Source organism: Zonotrichia leucophrys, chromosome 2 (genome assembly GCF_028769735.1).
Source record: "Zonotrichia leucophrys gambelii isolate GWCS_2022_RI chromosome 2, RI_Zleu_2.0, whole genome shotgun sequence".
NCBI classification, from domain to species: domain Eukaryota; kingdom Metazoa; phylum Chordata; class Aves; order Passeriformes; family Passerellidae; genus Zonotrichia; species Zonotrichia leucophrys.
In genome coordinates, this window is record NC_088171.1 from 53,750,475 (window position 1) to 53,771,049 (window position 20,575).

Below are 20,575 nucleotides of genomic sequence, written 5' to 3' on the forward strand. Positions count from 1 at the left end.
GAATGACATTTATTAGCTTCAGTTTGGCTACTTATGTTACTTAAAGATTAAATCAGATCAAACAGTTGCAGAAGTAAATTGAAGATTGAAGGCAGATATTATTACTACTGAATGGCAAAATAGTACCTTCTATATAAAACTGTGGAAAAACAGTTTGCATTTCCCATATTTCTAAAAGCTGGATAGTAGTTCAATCTATCTACCCTTATCTATCTGAAAGGTAAATGTCTAACTGGGTGATCTGTGGTCAGTCATGTACATTCAAAGGATGAGTCCTTCCATTTTGAGATAGGCTGAGTCCCAGTCTGGAGGCATCATTTCTCGGCCAACAATAGAAAGAGCCTGGACAACAAGAGTACATTAGAGTTAGGAAAGATAGTTCCTACTTAATGAATCTCATTGTATGAAATGTCATTTCTCATCTTCCACACATTTGACTGCAGCTGTGAGAGTTGCAGAGATAGTTTTTCCTCAGGTATTATCTTTCTTCTTCCTGCAAAGCATGCAAGCGGACCTTAGTGCTTCTGGTCTATCACTATTATGAGCCAGCTGCGTCAAAGAAAAGGCAATCCTAACAATGTAAAGGGAATACTGAGAGGAAACTGAAGAAAATCTTATAGGGTTCACTGTTCTGAATACCTTATGAAGGATGCCTCCACCAGTTTTCCTTAGCTAGTCCAGGGTTTGATGCTGACAATGACTGGGAAGATTTCTGCTTAGTTGGAGAGTGGGAACCCTGTCAGAAGGGAGAAAAGGGGTAAGAGAGAAAAGATCTCATAAAAAGAAGGTGACGAAAGGAGCCCAAGCTCAGTGTGCTGAGATTGGACAGAGAACCTAGAGAGAGAGACAGGGAATCATCAGAAATGGAGCACAATGACTGGCATGCATGACTGAAGATTAAGAAAAAGACATATTGAGAGAGAAGATGGGAACAACTGAGCAAAGAGATTCTTCCCACAAGGAATAGGACAAAGAGCTTAGATTTCATGGCTAACAGATACTGGTTAAAGAAGATGGGTCTGAAATGAGAGGACTGTGGAGTGAGTGTTAGAATAGCAAATAGGTCTGGGAGGAGGAGATAGGTTGGGATGATGAAACATTTTCAAAGTTACAAGGGGAAAAATGGAACAGAAAATATGCATATTAGTGGAAAAAGCAGCAAGTTTGTTCTCACTAAAAAAAATTTCCTCTTTGAAGCCTGGGATGGGGTTCAACATGCAAAATTTCCTCTTATCAGCAACTGTCTGTGAACCCTTGATATGCTGTCATCTTCTGCTCCAAATGTCTTGGGAAATGATAATTTACTGAGATTACAAGGTGTTTTGTTGGCTTTTTAAGGGTCAATGGTTGAATTAAATCACCCATTTCTTATGCCTGCCATATTTGTCTTCCCAGTTTGCTTTTTCCTTTGTTGCTTTTTTAATACTATGAAGCTATATGTGAGTCATTTAATAAAGAAATATTATTTATATGACAAAATCAGGAATGCCAACATAGAATTCTCTGTGCCTGTCCATTATAGTGCAGTCTTTAATGAAATGACCACATGCATTCATCCCTTCCTTGTGTGGTGACCTGAAGAAACTGATACGCAGCTGTAATACTTCTCTCTCTTTCCCCCACTTTCTTCTTTTATATTAGTCTGCCACCCCTTTGGCCAACTTTTGCTTCATTGACACTGAGGTGGAGGTCTTGGTGATAAAAATTTCTGTATTTCATTAAAATACATAATGAAGAAGATAAAATATCTCTCTGCTACCATTGAAAGAGATTTTGCAGACTGAACTCATATTTAGATAATAAAATGCCTGCTAGGAGAGCGGCTTTTTATAAATGGCCCCAGAAATGAGGAATTCTTCAGTCACAACTCCCACCTTTTTATGCACTTTAACCGTATAAGTGCAAAAATATAGGAATTTTTGCAGTGCCATTAATTACATCAAACCTAGACCTCTTACTACTTGGAGCAAGTCAACATCACCAATATAGAAGGTTTTTCTTTTTGTTTGTTGATATGTTACTTGCATCTGGTTTTCAGAAAGGCAAGCATATGGGCATGCTAAGAAATGCCAGTTATAGATTTGCTTGAAAATACAAACTGTGTAAAGTAGATTTGATGCTAAATACTCTGTAAATGGATTCTCTGAAAATGGGTTCTCAGGCTCTCTAGATTATGCATGTACAGCCAGAGACACTTAAGTAGGTAGTCTCTGTTGGTAGTGGACAAGATCATCTCTTCATGTTGTGAGAACTATTGTAAAAACCATTTTCATATACTAATGAAGCACTTGGATACTGTAATGAGTGCCAGAGAAAGTCCAGGAGGAAAGTAATAATCTCTCTGCAGAGCTGGGCTTCAGTGAAGCCAGTACATGGAGCAGAGGGGCCATATGTTGAACTCCAAGATGAGAACCAGGTAGTGACACACTGTTTATGAAACACACACTGTCCACCCTGCAGGTGGTGCTGGATGAAGCTGGGGTCTTGCAGAGAAAAACGGTGCGTTACTTTGGTGTCTTGAAGCAGTAGTTACACATGTGATGCTGCACAGGCAACCATTACTTTGTCATGCCTTTCTCTTGTGGGCTTCCTGTTACTTTCAAACGATCATTTTTCTTATTGTGTTATTCATGTTCCAACAGTTCTGTGTGTGCATAGATATGTAATGCTTCATAAACAGTGCATGATAGTTTTGTTTTATACTAGTGGCAAAAATGCATACCTACTCTCAAGTCCTTGCAGGTAAAACATTACCATTTGATATGATGGAGGATAAATTAATGACCTACTGCTACAGAGCAGGTAGTTGCAGTGGTATAAGGGACTTCTGTGCTCCTCAGCTGAATAGCTGCAGGATAGAGTCCTAAGTGATTAAGCAGTGGTGGTTGATTTTTCTCTCTGTTCAGTGATATTGTTGACACTGTGTTCTGTTGCCTAATGATTTAGAAGCCTGCTTGCATGCCATTAAAATTTTAATTACTGACTTCTCAGTAATGAGACAACTTGATGGACCATGAGTATTTTATTGGTTTAAGGTGCAATTTGTTCCCAGCTTCCTTTGGGCCCACTCCTCCCTTTTTTCCTGCTTCCACTGAAGTGAAGCGAGGTCTTGTTGAGAAGTTGAGAAGAAAGCCCTTTTGTCAGTGAACCTAGCTTCTGATATACAAGTCTGGTATTTCTTCAGCCATGCTCCTGGTCTATGAAGATGTCAATGATCACTCTTGGGCCACACTTTTATTTGCTGTTCTTCATCAAAGCTGTTCATGCATAGTTTTCAAGTTTGTGATGAAATGTATGGTCAGTCTGGCAAAACAGACTCTCGGTCTCCATCTTCATGCCTGCATATAATTTCATGAGTGGTTGATAAAGCTTCTGGGTAAATGAAAGTATTCCTGTACATTCTATTCCTCAGTGGTTGAGAGGGATTGTGGAAGACAAATGCTTAGTCCTCAAGAGAATACTTAGTAACTTGCAAGCACTGTGGATGTTTGAATCATCCCGTGCTGCTGAAGCCCACAGACCCCCATGTGATTCTGTTGCACCCTGGTGCTGATTTTTTGTAAGATTTGTCCTGGAAACTTGCTCCAGATCACATCCCTAATCAGCAGCTCTGCTCAAAATGCAAAGCTGCTTGGAGTAGTAATGGACCTTCCTGGGAATTGCCTCCAGGGCATGGCTTTCTGTCTTGATTCTCTAGTGTCCAGTTAGGATGCTGGCTCTGATCAGGTTTTTTTTCTGGTGGGATGCTTATTACACCTTGTTCCTTAATACTTTCTGTACGATGTAGAGAAATTACTCTGCAACCCCGATGTGAGAAGGTTGGTAATACAGCATCTCTTTACCTAGCTGCTGCCTTTTTCTTGGTAGAAATCTGGTACCAAAAGTTTTGCCTCGGACAAAAATGGCTTAATCCAATCAATGAGTTTCAAAGATATGTAGAATAGATACCAAACTGCTTTCTGCCTTCGCTTGATATTATTCAGCCCTGTTTCCTTCAGAAATGAGGCAAAAGAGTGTTGTATTATGGGAGGAGAGCCATCCCTCTGAGTAAAGTTATGTACTGTATTTTGTGGCATCACAGCATGCATCCTGGTATCCTGGGCTTTGTCCTGTTAACATAAAACATCAATAGGATACCAAAAAAATGCTAGGAATCTAAACTTGAGCTTTTTCTTTCCTGTCTCCTTTCCATTCATCCTGAAGTTTATACTTGTAACCAGAGATGTGTATGCTATAGCTCAAGCCATGATGTGTTGCCCTGGCTAAAGTTTTATGACATATTATGAGTTAACAAGTTCTGAGTCTTGTGTAGACTTAAGTATGGACTAAATTGGTGAGTTAAAGCTCAAGGGAAAGTTAAAATTCAAAGTGTTGTCCAGCTGTGTACCTGCATTTTTTTTTTGCACTGCCTTTTCTGTAGGACACCTGCTTAGCTGAGTATCTTCACTGCCCTTTTGTAAGGTCCTGCCTGTAAGTTCTGGTGCAGATTTATTTGAATACAAGTGATGAAGATGGCATTGGAATGTCTTCAACAAGGGGGAGTGTGTGACTGCTGATGAAAACCCAGATTTTTGTGGGAAATAGCAAAGGTTTGGAGATCATAAACATCTTTTTTTTACTTCTTTGATGAGAGAATTTGAAGCTCTGTTGGGATATGCAGACCATAAGAGTGATAGATTGAATGGGAGGGAAAGATGAGGGAATACAAGTGAAATAATATACAGATATTAATCTATTATTGATATCTTTTTATCTAATCTCTTTATGTGCTTTTATATTCTTTTTTTGTCAGCTGAATTGTTATATACAGTAATTTTTATGTAAAACAAAGAGCAGGGATCTTATAGAGGCCATAATTTGATCCAATGCACAGAAATTGCTCTGGATGGAGATGTTAAAAGTTTTTAAAGGTTTAAAATGTTTTAAAGGAGAAGAAAGAAATAGAAAACTTCACATGTTAAGAAATGTGGACAGATAAATGGTGAAAATGCCAAGAAGTGAATTTGGATTCCTGCTGCTTTCTTGATTGGCAGGTAGTTGTAAAAACATACAGGGATAGTGTGCTTTGAAAAGTCAGTGAGCAAATGCAGGCCACGGCACAGAGCTCAGTTCAGCTGTTTCTGAAATTACAGACACCCCTGATTTGTGCCAGTTAGATTGCTGGTTCAAGGCTTTGGTTAATATCAAAAGTAGTGCATATACTTTGATGTTAACACTCTTTAATGTCCAAGTTTACATCTTTGTTTCCGTGATTTTTGAAGATAAGACCCAAAAGAGAGGGAAGTATGTAGTTCAGTGCAGCTGACAGTGGTAACCTTACTGCTCTGGAAAAGATTTTTTTCTAGTCTTTAGAAAGGAGTTGCAACAAGCAAGCCCAATATGTATTCTGCTGTGAGAAGGCTGTGGACTGTCAGTCTTTTTGCCATGTAAATACTGTGATTTCTAATGGGAATTTCTTCTTTAAAGCTAGCTGGTTTTGATGTTACAACTCTGGTGCATCTGAAATGGCTAATTGAATTTTATAGGATAAATGTGTTAAATCTCATATCCTCTGCAAGGAGGATGTGTTAATACAACAAATGATTGTGGCACAGTTGACAACATAGTCATGAATAGCTGTAGAAGTACCTGGAGGTATCTAGACTACAAGTTGTCCTTGTAGTCTTATGGTAAAAGACTACAAGGTAAAACTTGTAAGGTATGTCCTTACAAGTCTTATGGTAAAACTGGTATGAACTATGAGATTAGCATAAAAGTATTATTCTTCATTTGATGAATTTGACAGTATGATGTGGGAGGTATCTGTATTGTGGTTCCAAAAGGCTATGGTTTATAGAGGAAAAAAATGAATTCTTATTGGTGCCAGTGTGTCCTGCACTGGGGAAGAAAGAACATGGCTACTACTTGGAGAAATATCTTTCTTTGACTATTTACGTGACTATTTTATGCTGGTAAATCAGGTCCACTTGTTCAGTAATTCAGGATGTTTATTAAAAGCCATGACTCAGCAGTTAAGGTAGTTGTAATGAAGAGGGTGAAGCAGAGTGTTTTGGATGAGATTTCTCTGCTGTTGAAGAATAGCAGGGGTCTGGATGGGGTAGGCTGCCTGAATTCAGGGCAACAGCACCTTAAAGGTTGATTTATTAGTTTTGTTCTGGTTTTATGTTTTGGTTTTGTTTTTTTTTCATGTGCCTTCAGAGGGACACGATAAATAGTTATTAGTCAACAGTATGTATTTGTGGACAAGTTGTGCAAGTTGTGGATGAGCATTTGACGTAATAGAAATGGGAGGCACACTCTGTTTTTTCAGAATTGGAACATTTAATATGCAGGGTGATTTGTAGGGCAGCTTTGGTCTGACTCTTCAACACATTTTGCCTTCAAATCTAAGTAGATGTTTCTGTATATAAATCAAATGCACCTTGAATCCTTCAATCACACTGGGTTACTTGCTGTATAAAAATATTTTTTCTCTTATGAAATCAGTTATCAGTATTTTATGCATTTGGTGAGTGAAGAATACCAAGTTGTGCTGGCTACAGTTTAGCATTCCTCTGCGGCACACAGAAGTTACAGAATTGATTGTACTGCTGGGTATTGCATCGGGATTTTTTTTTTCTTTTGATTTGTATATAGCCAAATGAACTTTCCAGGTGATTCCCTTTCTCTTCCCCAGCCTTCCTTTCATAGAAATCATGCTTATTTTATGTTTTTGGGAGATGAACCATAGTTTATTTTTCTTTGAAATGGATGATGCCTGAGAATGTAGGTAGCCAAGAATACAAATGAAAAAAATAATAAGGAAACATTGAAATCTCCTCCTGCCAGATTGTGGATAGATGAAGGCAGCAAAACCTGTATAACAATTTGAGAATGCCCTTTTCAAGCTCACATGGCTACTGTAGTAGGAGGAGAGTGCTGTTTTAAATTGTTCTGCCATTTTTTTGTGAACATAGGATTGTTTTTCTAAGTTGGCTGTTGTTATGATCTCAGGTGCCCATTTGCATTTTGATAAATGGAAATATACAATATTGCTTAAGGCAGTTATAAGCACCTAAGTACATATATGCAGTTAATCAGTAAAAGCTTGAGGCCAATATTCCACTGTCTTTTAAAATCTGTTATCCAGCATTAAGGTTAAAAAGACAAATGCATAAGTAATAAAAAAAAGCGAAGTCTCAAAAAAAAGTTTTGCTCATCCCTGAAACTCAGCAGAAAACATTAATCATCAACTTGTTTTCATCCATATAGTGGTCTGGTTGGCATTCAGTTCCTTCCCCTGTGGGGTTGTGTGGAGAAGCTGGAAAAAGCTGGTGTGTCTCAGCTTTCTTGCCTTTTCTCAAATGTAGCACACAAGGCTGGCAGACCCTGCCAGAGGGTGGAAAGCCTGGCCAGAAGTGTGCAGTGGAAGTGACGAAGGGAGGAGAGAGGCACTGACAAGTAAGCCAGTGACTGGTTGTCTTAATTCTTAAGTTGTCTTAATTCTCCAACTCCACGCATCCAAAGATCCAAAGCTTTTGAGAAGATTCCATCCCCTAGGTGAGGGAAATCATGGTATGAAGAACTTGCTCTGTCCTTTCCTTCCAGGCTCTCCAGTTTCCATCCCTCCTTGCCTACTGGCATGCACCCATTCTGGGACCCAGGCTGCTTGCTATGGCTGTTAGCAGTATTTTTGATGACTGGAATGTGAAGGCAGGAGTGATGAAAGTATGGCAGCATGCACCCCTGCCAGAGTTTGCATATCCTCTTTAGTGGAGAAAACTGAGCAGAAAATGAGCAGAGGCGAGAAAAAACAGATTGGTCTTTGGGATGATTAAGATCTTCTTAAGACTTAAGCAGAGTTGTTTTCTTTGTTAAACAGTGTCTCCAGGCAGAGAAGAAAGCTCCTGAGCTTTAGCTTTAGAGGTAAACAAGCCAGGTTTGGGCCATTCAGAATATATTCCTGGTAGAGAAGCAGCATTTATAAAAGGAATATTTTGCAATATCTGTGGATTAGTAGCTCTGTTGTTCTAAACTAGTGCACTAATGTTCAAAGCATCAGATTGCTTGAGGTACAGGGCTTGAGAGTTTTGCTTTGTTTGAAAACATCCTTTGCTGCAAATCTTATGATGCTTTGCAGTATTCTTCTGAATTATTCAGACTGCTGATGAGGACTGTGAAAAGTCTCATTTCTACATTCAGGTGTCCAGACTGCCTGTGTGGACACTTTTTTGCAATCACGTATCATCTGCAATTGCTTGGATTTTATGGAATGTAAGGTGGAGCTGAATTTGTGGGTGTGATTTGTGTAGCCTGTGACTACACTTTTTTATGTAGAAGTACGTACACATCTGCACCAAGAAATATATATGGCATTAAAATTTTACCCTTAGAAAACTTTGTTGAAATCATTGTCCAGAGATTGCAGCCACTGTGAATCAGGGCAGAGTAACCCATAACACATTTTTAAACAACTGGTATTTTTCAGAGACCAGAAGTAAAGGGATATAATGGAAACAAAAGTCTTACTGCAGCTGTGCAAAAAGATGCAGCAATAAGTAAGTTTCGCAACTAAATAGGTGATATCTGCCATCTAAACTGAAGGGTTGCCTGGATTGTTGCAAACTACTTGGTGATTTGCTAATGATTCCATTTAGGAGTTTGAACCCATCCAAGGAAAAAGGGAAGAAATAAAATTCTGTTTGTATGCAACACTATGAGTAATTGTATTTTTTTATTCTCTCAAGGCTAAGGTGTCTGTGGTGTAGACGGTGCAAAAGGATGGTGCACCAAAGGGTTTATAACTCCTCTTTCACTCTTTTGTGGCTTTTAAGCATGGGTAATCACATTTATATCAGGCTTCAAACAGCTTTAAGGCCTGGTCTTGCTGCTGGCTTGGTAAAAAGTGACAGCACAGAATATGTCCCCCAGTGTCTGAGTGAAATGAGGCAGTTATCCACAGATAGGCATAAATGTGCTATTAGATGGTTGAGAAATATATCCCCCCACCAAAACCCTCCTGGGAATTTATTGTAGTGCCTTTGATGTAACTAATTAGCCTGCTCAAAGTAAGCAATGACTAACAGTCTAATAACTGGCTAATGGAAGGAACTTCATAATGTTTTTAAATCAGGATCCTTTTGAGAGTTTTACAATAGGCTGAGGAGCTTTTTCTTTCTGAGAAATAGTTGCCAAAGGTCAGATCCTGATGACTGTTGTTGTCTTTTAGTTATGTTTGACTCTCTTGGCTCTTTGAACAGTCCAGATGTTGGAGAAGGGCAACGATCCTGGAGATATTCTGAAAGTGCAAAGCTTGAGTTTTAGCCCTGATCAGCAGACCTTGAGCAAATATTCTAGTTTGCTGAGGTTGTCGCAAGGTAATTTTCAATCTTTGCAAAATTTTGTAAGGTAGAACAGTTTTTTGGGAGGGGAAATGAAAAAGTAAGTTTGTTCTTCAAAGAAATATTTTTTTCTCATTTGAGTTTCCCAGTCCTCAAGTAGCAAAATCAAAACATAAAATTTATTATACCAAGAAAGGAAAGTGCTTTTGACTGCCTTCTAGTTCTGCAAATTTAAAAGGAGAAATTACAGGCTACATGTTAATTTTGCCAATTAATTCTACCTCCAAATGTCTTCTACTTCTGCATTACGCCTTTCTATTTTTTCTTGTTCACTGGAGCTACAAAGCCCTGGTACTACTAAGAGCTCCTTTCTCATCAAGATACTGATACAGCATTTCCACATGCCAACCAACATCTTCAGTGCATTTTCCAGACAGACTATTCGTGCCCAGTGGTTGGAGCATTTCTGATGCTGGACTTGAATCCCTCTTGCTCTACTTGCACAAGTAGTTTCACTGAATCCCATGAATTTCAGTGTGAGTAAAGCAAGCAAAATTTGGGCCTTGCAGGCCCCATGAAGGTAAATTTAAAATCTTGCCACCTGCTTGGTACCTAGGTGTAGGGTTTAGTGTTTCTCCTGCCACAGTCAATGTCGTCACTCACACCTAAACCAGAGTGCTGGGGGCTGCGCTTGCCAGCGGTGTTAAGTATCACCACAGTAATCCACTGTCTGCCATGGGAGAAACATGTAGCCCTGAACTTGGGAAGGGAGAAAATGGTTTTCAGCTGTTTTGATTTAAATTGTTTGTTTTTGTTATTTTAAAGCCCGCGTGGAAACGGGCTGGGAGAGGGCTTGTTCAGAAGTGAGGCTCTCACTTCTTCGGAGGCTGACCTTGCAAGTTGCTGAGAATTAGTCCCTCCATTAGCTTCCCAGAGACTCTGAGCCCTGCAGGTCTGGGCTGTGGCTGGGCAGCAGGAGGGGAAGCTCCAAGTCTGGGCTAATTGGTGGTTCAGCTGGGCAGCTGGAGGGGAACTTGGCCAACAGGATACTGCCGGAATCTGGCTGGAATCTGGCTCCCAGCAAGCAACTTCAGTAGCTTGTTCCGAAGAAGAGACTGGGATGGCTCAAGTGGCAGGTCAGTAACTTCAGGCACATGCCCAAATGTTACTCCTTTTTTTTTTCCACATGTCCTGCATGATCAGCAAGATCATGTGGATCATGTTTAAGGCAGCCCAGCTCTGCCTCCTGCCCTCTTTGTCCGTCCTCTGAGGCTGAGTCCTTGGGACTGACAAGGAAGTTTCCACAGCACTCTGCCTTTGTGTGTAGGTATCTGTGTCTACATCTGCCTCTTGTGTTTCCTCAGTAGGATTTTTTCAGTTTATATGAGATTTTTAGCATTTCCCTATCAATCTCATGGAGGGATTTGTAGATGCAGACTCTCAGTAAAATAAATATAGTAGGTCTTTGCTTGTATGAAATTTTAAAGGTGGCTTTATTTTACATAATTTCCTATATGTTTGTTTAGCTTCAGCTGGTTGTTTTTAGTTGGGAGTGACTGGGGAGGTAACGAGCACTGTAAATTCATCTGAATTGAGATAAATTGAGATAAAGACATTGCTACTTAGAAGGCTCTCTCTGATTTAGGGGTCTGGAAAAGTTTACCTGAGTTTTTTAAGCTGCTTCGTGCCATTCTCAGGTTCCCCATCGGTCTTGGGGAAGAGTTACTCACACATTTGGAAAAGGCTGTGAGTGATGTTCTCCTGATAACAGTGCATTGCTGGTTTAGTGTTGGAGTGGTGTGAACTCCATACAGGCCCAGTTTTGTCTTGCCCAGGTCAGTGGGAGCTCTGCCATTGACTCAGGAATGCAGGATCAGGCTCTGTTTCTAAAGTCATAGGCACTGTATTGATGCACTGTGTTCTGTCCTCTGTACTGTCAAAAAAGGAACTGAACCAAGCTGTGCAGCAGATGCAGCAAAAATGAATGTATGTGTCATTTGAGGAAAACAAGGGAGTGTGAGTGGAGTATTAGGTAGGTATTGTAGGGATTGGGTCCCCTCTCTCCTTCACTGATAAATCCTTTTTCTTCTAGTGAAAGCTAAAGTTGACAACAAAAGAATATAACATGTTTTTCAAAACAAACAAACAAAATTACAAAAGAACATATTCCAAAGATCACAAATCAGTTCTTGGAAATTACTATACACAGGAAAAAGAAAAAATAACTAAGCTAAAAATGCATTGTAAGTAGGAATAGAAAACTATAAATTTTCAGTGGTAAGCTCAGATAATGTACATTATTTATAAGCACCAAAGTTTTGTATAAGGTATGCTTAAGCATTGCAAATGAAGTGAGTACAGTATTGTTATCTAGCAGATTTTGTAGCCTCCTGTGTAAATGGAGTCTATTTTTAAAACCAATTATGAGCATCATCCTTCATATCTGTGTTAGTGTTTCCAGAGTGCTTCTTGTGCAGTTGCTCCACATGCAGGAAAATAACAAACTTGGGACCAAGGGTGTCCAATTTAAGCTACTGTACTCACCCAAAACAAAATTTTGCTTACAACACATGCTGTTTTTAAAGGCAGGCACAATCCTACAGATCTATTTCTTCCGATGTTGCTCTTAAGGTGGTCAGAGAGAAGTGAAAAGTGTGTGTGTGCAAGAAGATGCAGGTACGGGTGTCCTAATGAGCCTGGCAATTGCTCTATTGCGTCAGTTCAAGGAAGAAAACATCAGGTGTCAAAAACTTAGCCTTCCTTAAATGAGAAGGAAATGGCTTTCTTACTTAGGTATCTGTTCTGTTAAGAATCTAAATAGTCAATCTTTTTTGCATTCCACCTTCCCCCTTCCTTCTGGCTCACAGCATCTAAAATGCTGCTTTTCTGGGAAAGACTGATATTCTGATTTCAGTTTTGTAATTTAATGATGGAGAGTTTCCTTAGTAAACCAAATTTAGAGTACTAGAATGCTTATCTTATATCCAGACCTTGAACATAAAAGGCATTTTATACCAGCAATTGTTCATTTAATGAGCAATTGCAGAGTGCAGGACGGTTAAGGGATTGAGCTATATGCACCATTATTGCAAGAAGTATTCTGAAATACCAGAAATAGGACGTAAGCTCTGATCAGGGGGACTGTGAGCACAATTACCTTCTTTTCAAATCCTTCTGTGACACTGCGGGAGGAAAAAGGACTTTGAAACTTGAAAGGAAAGAGCTTGCTTTCAACCTCAAAAGCTAGGAGGAAAGGGCTCTGAAATTTGCTCAGTATTCCCAATTCACCATTAGCCTGTTTCTTCCTTTAGCCTCAAGGCATTCTCCGCTTTTTGAAAAGATGTTAAGAAATTCAGTCACAATAGAGAGCCTAGTTTTGAACATGTTTCACTCGGTCCATTGAGGTCTGGTCTTCAGCCTTTGTGTGGGGTGAATTGAGCTGAGCAGCAATCTGGTTGGGGAGAGGTGAATGAGCAGTCTCTGTGCAGTCACAAATTCTGGCAAAGAAAAGATTACCCTTTCCTTTATTTTACAATATGCATTCCTGTACAATCCTGCTAGTGGCAATATGCAGAGCCGAGCTTGTGCTTAGGTCAATATGGAGCACTTGGTTTATAGCAACTCTTGTTAAGTTTGTCTTGTAATTGAAGCTGCTGTTGACCTTGCTTGGAGACCATTTGTAAAACCGTTTATTTAGCATAAACTGAAATAATAAACCGTCCTTCTCTTAGGCTGATTGTGATAGGGTGACATTAGTTTGATTTAATGATTAGCCGCCTGACCCCTCAGCTAGAGAGAGCTGCTTGAATAGGGAGAGTTCACTAGGAAGCACACAGGAAGAATACTAATGAGCTTGTTAAATTTAGCATGGCACCAACCACTTTTAATTCCTCTAATGGGAGAAGCACTGCCTTTGAGAGAGAGGGAGGGAGATGGGGGCGGGGGGGTGGTGGGGGGGGGAGAAGGGAGAGGGAGAAAAAGAGGGAGGAATGCCCATGTCCTGGTAGCCAGAGAATTTTGGTCAAGAGAAGAGAAGAGCTTAGAGGGAACATCAGGCAGGGTCTCTTGGACTGAGTTGTAAGTACCTTGTTTTTTCTCTTACTCTGCTGAAGTGCTGTCAGATCTCTCATGAGATAGCAGTGCTCTCTGGAAGTTACAAGCAGAAATATGGTGATGAAACAATATATTAAGAGATTTAACTGGGCTGGTGTTGTCTTGTTTAATCAGGGGTGTTTCTGAAGTGTGTTGGGATTGACTTTTAGTGTGCTCTATCAATAGATTTCAACTTTTTTTTCAGTTGCTGGCTTTAGGTGCTTTAAAGTAAAATAGCTTCTACTTTGTCTTGGTCTATGGTAAAAATAGGCAAAAAAGTTCAACAGGTAAAGAAAGTTTAAAGGATTTTTGCCTTAGGTTTTGGCTTGTGCTGATTTTTTTAAAACTTTCTGAGTAAATTAGCTGTGCAATTAAAAGCGTGTTTACTCAGGCATGCTGTCCAGTGTGAGTTTTTTGAGAAAGCTTTTTGATTGAGTGAGAGGTGCTCCATTAAGTGAGGTGCTCAGCACTTCTAATAAAATTGGCTTCTGATCAAAATGGCAGGACTAAATCAGGCATTTCTCAGTGGATGTGAGAATCCTGGATTAAAGTGATCATTCAAGACTGGGCACTTCTAACATGTGTCTCTGGCTATTGGCTTGTTAAGTCAGAGAAAGGCTGTATGTGAAGAAAGAGAAGCTTATGCAGATTGCTCTTGGGCATGATCGCTTTTTTCTTTTCTTATTTAACCCTTCACTCTTACACTGGCAAAAGGTGGGAGGAATTGTACTGGAGTTGGTGGGCTGCCACCAGCTTCATTGTTTACTTTGGCATTTGTCTCTCTGCAGCATTTTAATAAATCAGATGCATCTTTTGACCCTAAAGCTGGTCACTTCTCAAACGTGAGCAGAGCAGTTACAGAACAGTTCTCACTTATTTGGCTGTAAAACCCCTTTGGCAGATGCTGCTGGAGAAGTGGGCTGTTTGCTTACATTTTTGCTTTAGAATCCCACTTGTTGCCATGGTGGACAGTGTGTTTCTGTCAATAATTTGGCCTGGCGCGCCTTGCCCGCACTTACTCTTGAAACTTTATTGAACGCTTCAGTTGAACCAGAACAAGATTAGACAGCTTTCCCCTTTTGGCACGCTGGAGTGGCTCGCCTGCCGTGAGAGCCGGCAGCTTCACTGCAAGAGGAGTTTCCCGCTCGGCGCCGGGGAGCTCCTGCAAACTGCTCAGCTCTTAGGGCTCTTAGCGTCCTGGAGCGTGGGTGCTGTCAAATTTCTCATCTGCCCCCATCACCAGCATCCCAGTGGTGTGAAGTCAGTGCTTAGCGAGCTGCTTGGCTGATGAATAAACCTTATTATTATTGCAAAAATGCCATCGTGTTTACTTAAATACTTGTGGAGCAATTTTTGTGTGGCAGAAAATATCCAGAAACTTTTGACTTGTAATGGCACATGGCAATAACTTTATAATGGGAGAGAGATCGTTGATACAGAAGGAAAAATAGTTTTGTTTTCTTTTTTTCTCAAGTAACCAAAAAAGGGAAAACCTTATTAAAACAAACCATATTTTCCCTTTTGTTTCTAAATTACTGAAAGTAGGTTTTGAATTTAATTCAGCAATTAGAAAAATCAGCCTTTTCCATAACAGTCACTAGTACCTTGATTCATGATGTGTGCGTGTTTTGAGAAGAAAAGTATAAAAGTGGAGCCCGCACATAAATGTCAGCTTCTTGTTGTATCCCAGGATGGCAGTTTTAACAAATATTATCTTTATATGGAAGAGTAAAAGAACTGAAATCCTATCTGATCATCTGAGTGATTATACAGCCCCGCAAATCACTCTAGCTTTCTTTCTGCTTTCTGAACTGTTGTAGCACTGGTTAGCTTGCTCTACTTAAGAGTCTGTCAGAATTTCAAATGAAGTGTAATACCCTGTTTTTATAGGAGTTTACGTCTCATCAGTGAAAGTTCACTCTAGGTTGAAATTTAACATAAAAGACTCTGGCTAAAGAGAAACCTGATGGAAAATATATCTTTGGGCTGACTTTTTTTTTTTTGTTTTGTTATACAAGCGGGTTTCTAAAAACCTCATATAAGTTTTAAAGTTTTAGTCCCTGATTTGCAGTTCTCTAACGAAAACCAGCTTCAGTGTAAAAAGTTGAAACCTTAAACCCTGCTAATCCAGAGCAGGGACCAATGCCTGTGCATATTAATAAAAAGTAGGAAAGGGCAAAGGGTTTAAACTCTGTAATGTTGTTGTCTATTTCCATTAACTCTTTCTTCTCAGACCCAACCCTGGAAAAGCTCTGTATGTAGAATTACTGGCTGCAAAAAGAATTCTGTCCCTGGAAGATGCTGATAAGTCAGCAATCCTGGTTGCTGTAATGCTTGGAGATAGAAAAATAATTAAGTGCTCAATAGGCTATGCTGCTGAGTTTTTGTGTTGTTGCTACTTGGGGGGAGAGGAGGCAGAGAAAAAATTGGTTAGCATTTCATTCAAAGCAATGGTGTGGCTAATTTACATGTTTAATGGCCAGGTATCTGTATGTCCAGAGCTTGTTTCTAATCTAATTCGTGTAAAGGCACATAGGTTGAGTCACGCTGGTCAGCCTTGCTGAGTGTAGTCACCCGGTGAGTTGCTGGCTGCTGCTTTTGCTGTGTGAACAAGTACACCAGGGAAAGGTACAAGTGAAAACTTAGCCCTGACCTCAAATCTCTGACAACAGAAGTGCAGTCTTGGCGCTGGTGTCAATCATTCTTCCTTGCATGTGGATTGTAGAGTAAGAGCACTTGAGTTTTATTTCCTAAGGGTGTTTTCATTTCCTTTTCTAGTTACCATTTTTGTGCCCAGCATTTAATAATTTGAGATTCCTTGTGGACTTCTAGAACTGCAGAGCAACTTTGAAATGAAGAATCTTTATCAGTATTTCTTCAAGATGTATTGGTGTACGCTTGCACGTGCAGTGTGGTTGATGGAATAAGGCTGTACCTGAAGCATTGGTATTGGCCAAGGATTACAGGCAGCAAGCAGTCATGCTTGTTTAGAGAAACATCTGTATTTTAAACCAATAATGCAACTGAAGGAGAGCATTTACATTAGGGACTTATGTACCTAGCAAAGCCCCTCTGCCACATGGCATGTGTGAAATGTAGCTAGGAGCACGCATCTTGATTTTGAAGAACAGAACCATTTTGTCTGCTTTTTGAAGGGTATATGTAGTCCCTAGGGGTTAAAATTCTTGTGGGAGCAGTGGTTTGTTTTAGCACCTAGTCCTGGAGCTGTCTGCAAGGAAGACTGGTAGAGCCACGGTCAGGAGGCTCTTCTCCCATTACAAGGCCTAGAGGCTTTCTCCAAACTAGGGCTTGGGTTTGATGCTCTTAGTTATGATTATTTTATCCCCAGCTTTTTCTTCCCCCTTGTTCATTAAGAGTTTGTGGCTTTGTTTTTGTGGATATTGGAAAAAGAGGTAGGGGGAGTATATGCCGCCATCCTGCACATGGTGACACTGTCAGAGCAGGTGGCCTTGCTTGTGCCTGCCTGATGCTGCTGGTCCTGTATCTTGAGCAGTCGTACCCATTTTATTGCTGCCCACCTTGGTTCTGATCACTGCCAACCTCCCTGCAAGATTTCAGCCCCTCACACAGGCAAACCGCAGGGACCTGGAGCTGGGCTGCAGAGCTGTGGTGGGTGGCTGGGCGTGATTTAGGCCCGGCTGATGGGGTTCATCTTCTCCTCTGTGTGACAAATCATTTCTTGACTCCCCATCAGGGAGCTCCCAGTCTCCTTGTCCCAGAGGCAGGGAAACAGCAAGGCTCTGTCTGTTCCTGCACAATTGATAGCCCCGCTGGAGGAGCATCAGTGCATGGGTGACGGTGATCTACTGCTCGGCTGCTGCCGGCTCTGAATGGGCAAGCGTCCCCAGGCCATCCCTCACAGCCACACAGGCACCTCCTGTCACAAACTTACACCGGGAGGAGGAGGAGGGCAGCGGGGGGAGAACTTTTCTTTATTGTATTTGCTATAAATGGGCTAAAAGTGTGTGTCTCTCTTTTTTCTTCCCTTCTCTCTTTCTTCTCCCTCGTTTTTTTGCAGAGGATGAAAGTCCTGGGCAGACCTATCACAGAGAGAGAAGGAACGCGATCACAATGCAGCCGCAGGGTGGGCAAGGCCTCGGCAAGATCAGTGAAGAGCCTTCCACGTCGAGTGAGGAAAGGGCCTCATTAATCAAGAAGGAGATCCATGGATCTATATCGCACCTTCCTGAACCTTCCGTACCGTACCGCGGGACGCTCTTTACCATGGACCCCCGAAATGGCTACATGGACCCTCATTACCGTGAGTATTGATCGCTGCCTTATTTGGGGATGCAAAGTTGGAAGGTTGTCAAATTTAATGTGATTTTGTCACTTTACTTGTCCCTGGGGAGAACTGCTTTATCTGGAGGGAGTGGTGTTTGTGGTAAATGCAATCTCCTTTTTTTTCCTGAAGTTAAAAACCAGGGTGCAGTTGCACTGCAGGTAGAAATTACTGCAGGCCTCTGCAAAGTGACTTCCACAGGACATCTCATCTGTTGCTAATCCTCCTCAGCCATCCGGGGTTGTGTTCTGCTCCACCTCCTTAAAACATGAAGAAAAACGGGCCTCATTATAGCTAGCAGAGAAGGAAAATGAAACAGGCCTTAAAAATCCCTCTTTTAAAACAATGTTAAAGTATGTTATTGAGAGGAAGAAGGACTGTGTCCTGTATACTGAGAATTTGGGGAATTGGAAGGCTTAGTTTTGTGCTTTGGGACTCTTTGTTTTGTTTTGGAGGGTTTTTTTTAGACATTCACAAGTGTGTTTGAGAATGCAGGCTTGATGGAGTGTTTTTGCAATTTTCTTTCCCAGCTATAGTTCCCTGAAGTTTTAAGGGGGAGGAAAAAAGGCAAATGGTTTCAACTTCTGAATTCTCACTCAGGCATTAATAAAAAAGTAAGAAATTAACTGACACTTGAACACAGATGTGGAGTGGATTTCTCCACAGGCGCAAAGTATGAAGGAGTTAAGCAATTTTTTTTTTTCATCTGTTTCTAGTTTACCAAAAAAAGAGAAAAAAGATCATTTAGTTGTGTCGTAATGAAGTACATCTTGAGGTGTCAAGGCTTGTGCCTTTTGATTATAGATTTATCACCCAGTCAGGATACAGATTTGCCATTTAACCTTTCAGTCTCCAATTCCAGATGATAGGCTTAAGACCCACAAAGAGGGAGCAGTCTGCATTGGTTTTCCTTTTTTTTTAACATCATTCAGAAATTTTAGTGTTTTAAGGCAAAAGGTCATTAGCCAGACGACTGATTAGTGAGGACAGCTGATTAGTGCATGTTTTTTTGCTAAAGAAAGTGCCAGGGATAAAAGCTAATTTTATCCCTTCATTAGTTGGGCTAGCAGCAAAGGGGAATGTTCACTCATCAGGGTGCAGATCAAAGTATGTCTTGCACAACCTTAAGTCTCACCAACCTCCTTTAAAAAAAAAAAAAAAGAGCCTGATTGTTAATAAGGATGGAGGTATTATGAGAAAACGAACACTTGTTGTCTGTATAGTTTAGGTCAGTATTTAGGAAAAAAGTTTGCAGTTAAGCTTTCGAGCTCTTTTTCAGTCTAGTCAGTTGATTTTTGTGCAACTTCCTCTCCTGCTCTCGTACAGACCTGCTCAAACCCTCTGGGGGAGTTACTCATCTCTCTGTTGAGGAGCACACAGTTGCTGCAGCACACCAGTGGCAGACTCCTGCCAGAGAGGCATGAATGTGCAGTGCAAGCGGCCAGCTTGTGAGCAGCAGGGCATACAAGTATTACCCCGGGGGTTGGAGGCACCATTCCTAGCTTCTGGTTAGCAAATGCCCAAATCTAGCTTAAAAGAAAGCCAAGAAAACAAGCAAGTATTATTGGGGAAGCAAAATACCTTCTCTGTTTGTAGGCAGTACAGCTGGGGAAGAATGAAATGTGTGACAAAAACAACCCTCAAAAACAACAAACCATATGCTGCATTTAGTGGGAAAGATTGCCATTTTGACAATCTGACCAGCTGCCAGCTCAGCCATTAAATCTTGTTCAAAGTGTTACTGAAATTACTGAAGGTTCTGACAGAAGAAAAAGATCTGGTCAGTCAGGATGTGTCTGAGTGGTTTGCAATGAGTTTATTTTGGTTTATTTTCCCAAATTCACCTTTTGACAAGGGTTGTCAAGATTTAATGAAGCTACTGTGTCTGTATTGTGACTATTAATGCTAGCTAGTTAGGCTGTGTGGACTGCTAGCAAAACGTTGATGTCAGAAGTTGAGAGAGCACCAGAAGTTCCCCACCATACAACAGCAGAGAAACAGGAGATGAGTTAATTTTAAATGAGCAACAAGATCTTAAAACAGAAATCTAAGTCAGAAAGCATCAGATGGACAGACCTGCTTCCCTCTCCTGTAATGAGTAGTACATTTGTATTCCTTGATTTATAAAGTCCCTCAAGCTATTAATGTCATAAAAAGAGCCATCATGCTTTTATTTACCTTTAATAGCTATGATACAGAGAGACAACTAAAAAGACAAATGTCTAGTTAGATTTATAGGAAAGCAGACAATCTTACTGAAATTTTCATAGTGGCTGTATCATTTATATATGTAAGATATGCTTTCATCAGAGTGGTGACTGCATTAAGACTGACACATTTAGTGGTCCATATGAAGAAGGCTGAATAATGTACACTGTAGCAACAGGTAAAGAACCAAAGAGACTATTGTTTTCCTCTCTTAATTTCTTGCTAGTTTTGCTGGGTATATGTATAGAAAATGTTTTAATTCAACATAGTCAGATGTATAAACACTTACAGCAATTTCTTAGTTTCTCTGTGGTTGGAAAATATAGACCTCTCAAGATGCCTAATTCGTGCTTCTATTTATACCCACTTTGTATTTAAAAGTGTGGGCAGGCTTCCTGTAACACAGGAAAAGGGAAAACAATTTTTTGAAGAAAGACATCTGTATGTTTTTATGACAAAAAAAGAAAAGGGTGTTTAAGTCAGTTGTGTGTAGAATGCATGTTCCTTCCATGAGCTGCAGTTATTAGAAACAACTTGAGTGCTTTGCATTTTTACATGTAAACACGTGTGTGTCTGTTTGTGTATTGCAGGATTTTTTTGTTTTAATTTTTTTCTAATTAAAATGACTGATGTTGTAAATGTTGGTAGTAAT

General features: G+C 40.4%; 1 protein-coding gene across 7 annotated transcripts in view; it reads left to right on the forward strand.

Annotated features, from left to right (window-relative positions):
- GLI3 (GLI family zinc finger 3) overlaps window positions 1-20,575 on the forward strand; it is a 206,547-nt gene that overhangs the window by 49,399 nt on the left and 136,573 nt on the right. For 5 of the 7 annotated variants that reach the window (XM_064705024.1, XM_064705029.1, XM_064705027.1 and 2 more), the window contains one exon: window positions 17,452-17,694. In XM_064705024.1, coding sequence (XP_064561094.1) covers window positions 17,452-17,694 — 243 coding nt within the window. Of the gene's footprint in view, window positions 1-10,235; window positions 10,457-13,304; window positions 13,398-17,451; window positions 17,695-20,575 lie in introns of those variants that run through there. The other 2 variants (XM_064705030.1, XM_064705031.1) reach the window with 2 other exon arrangements.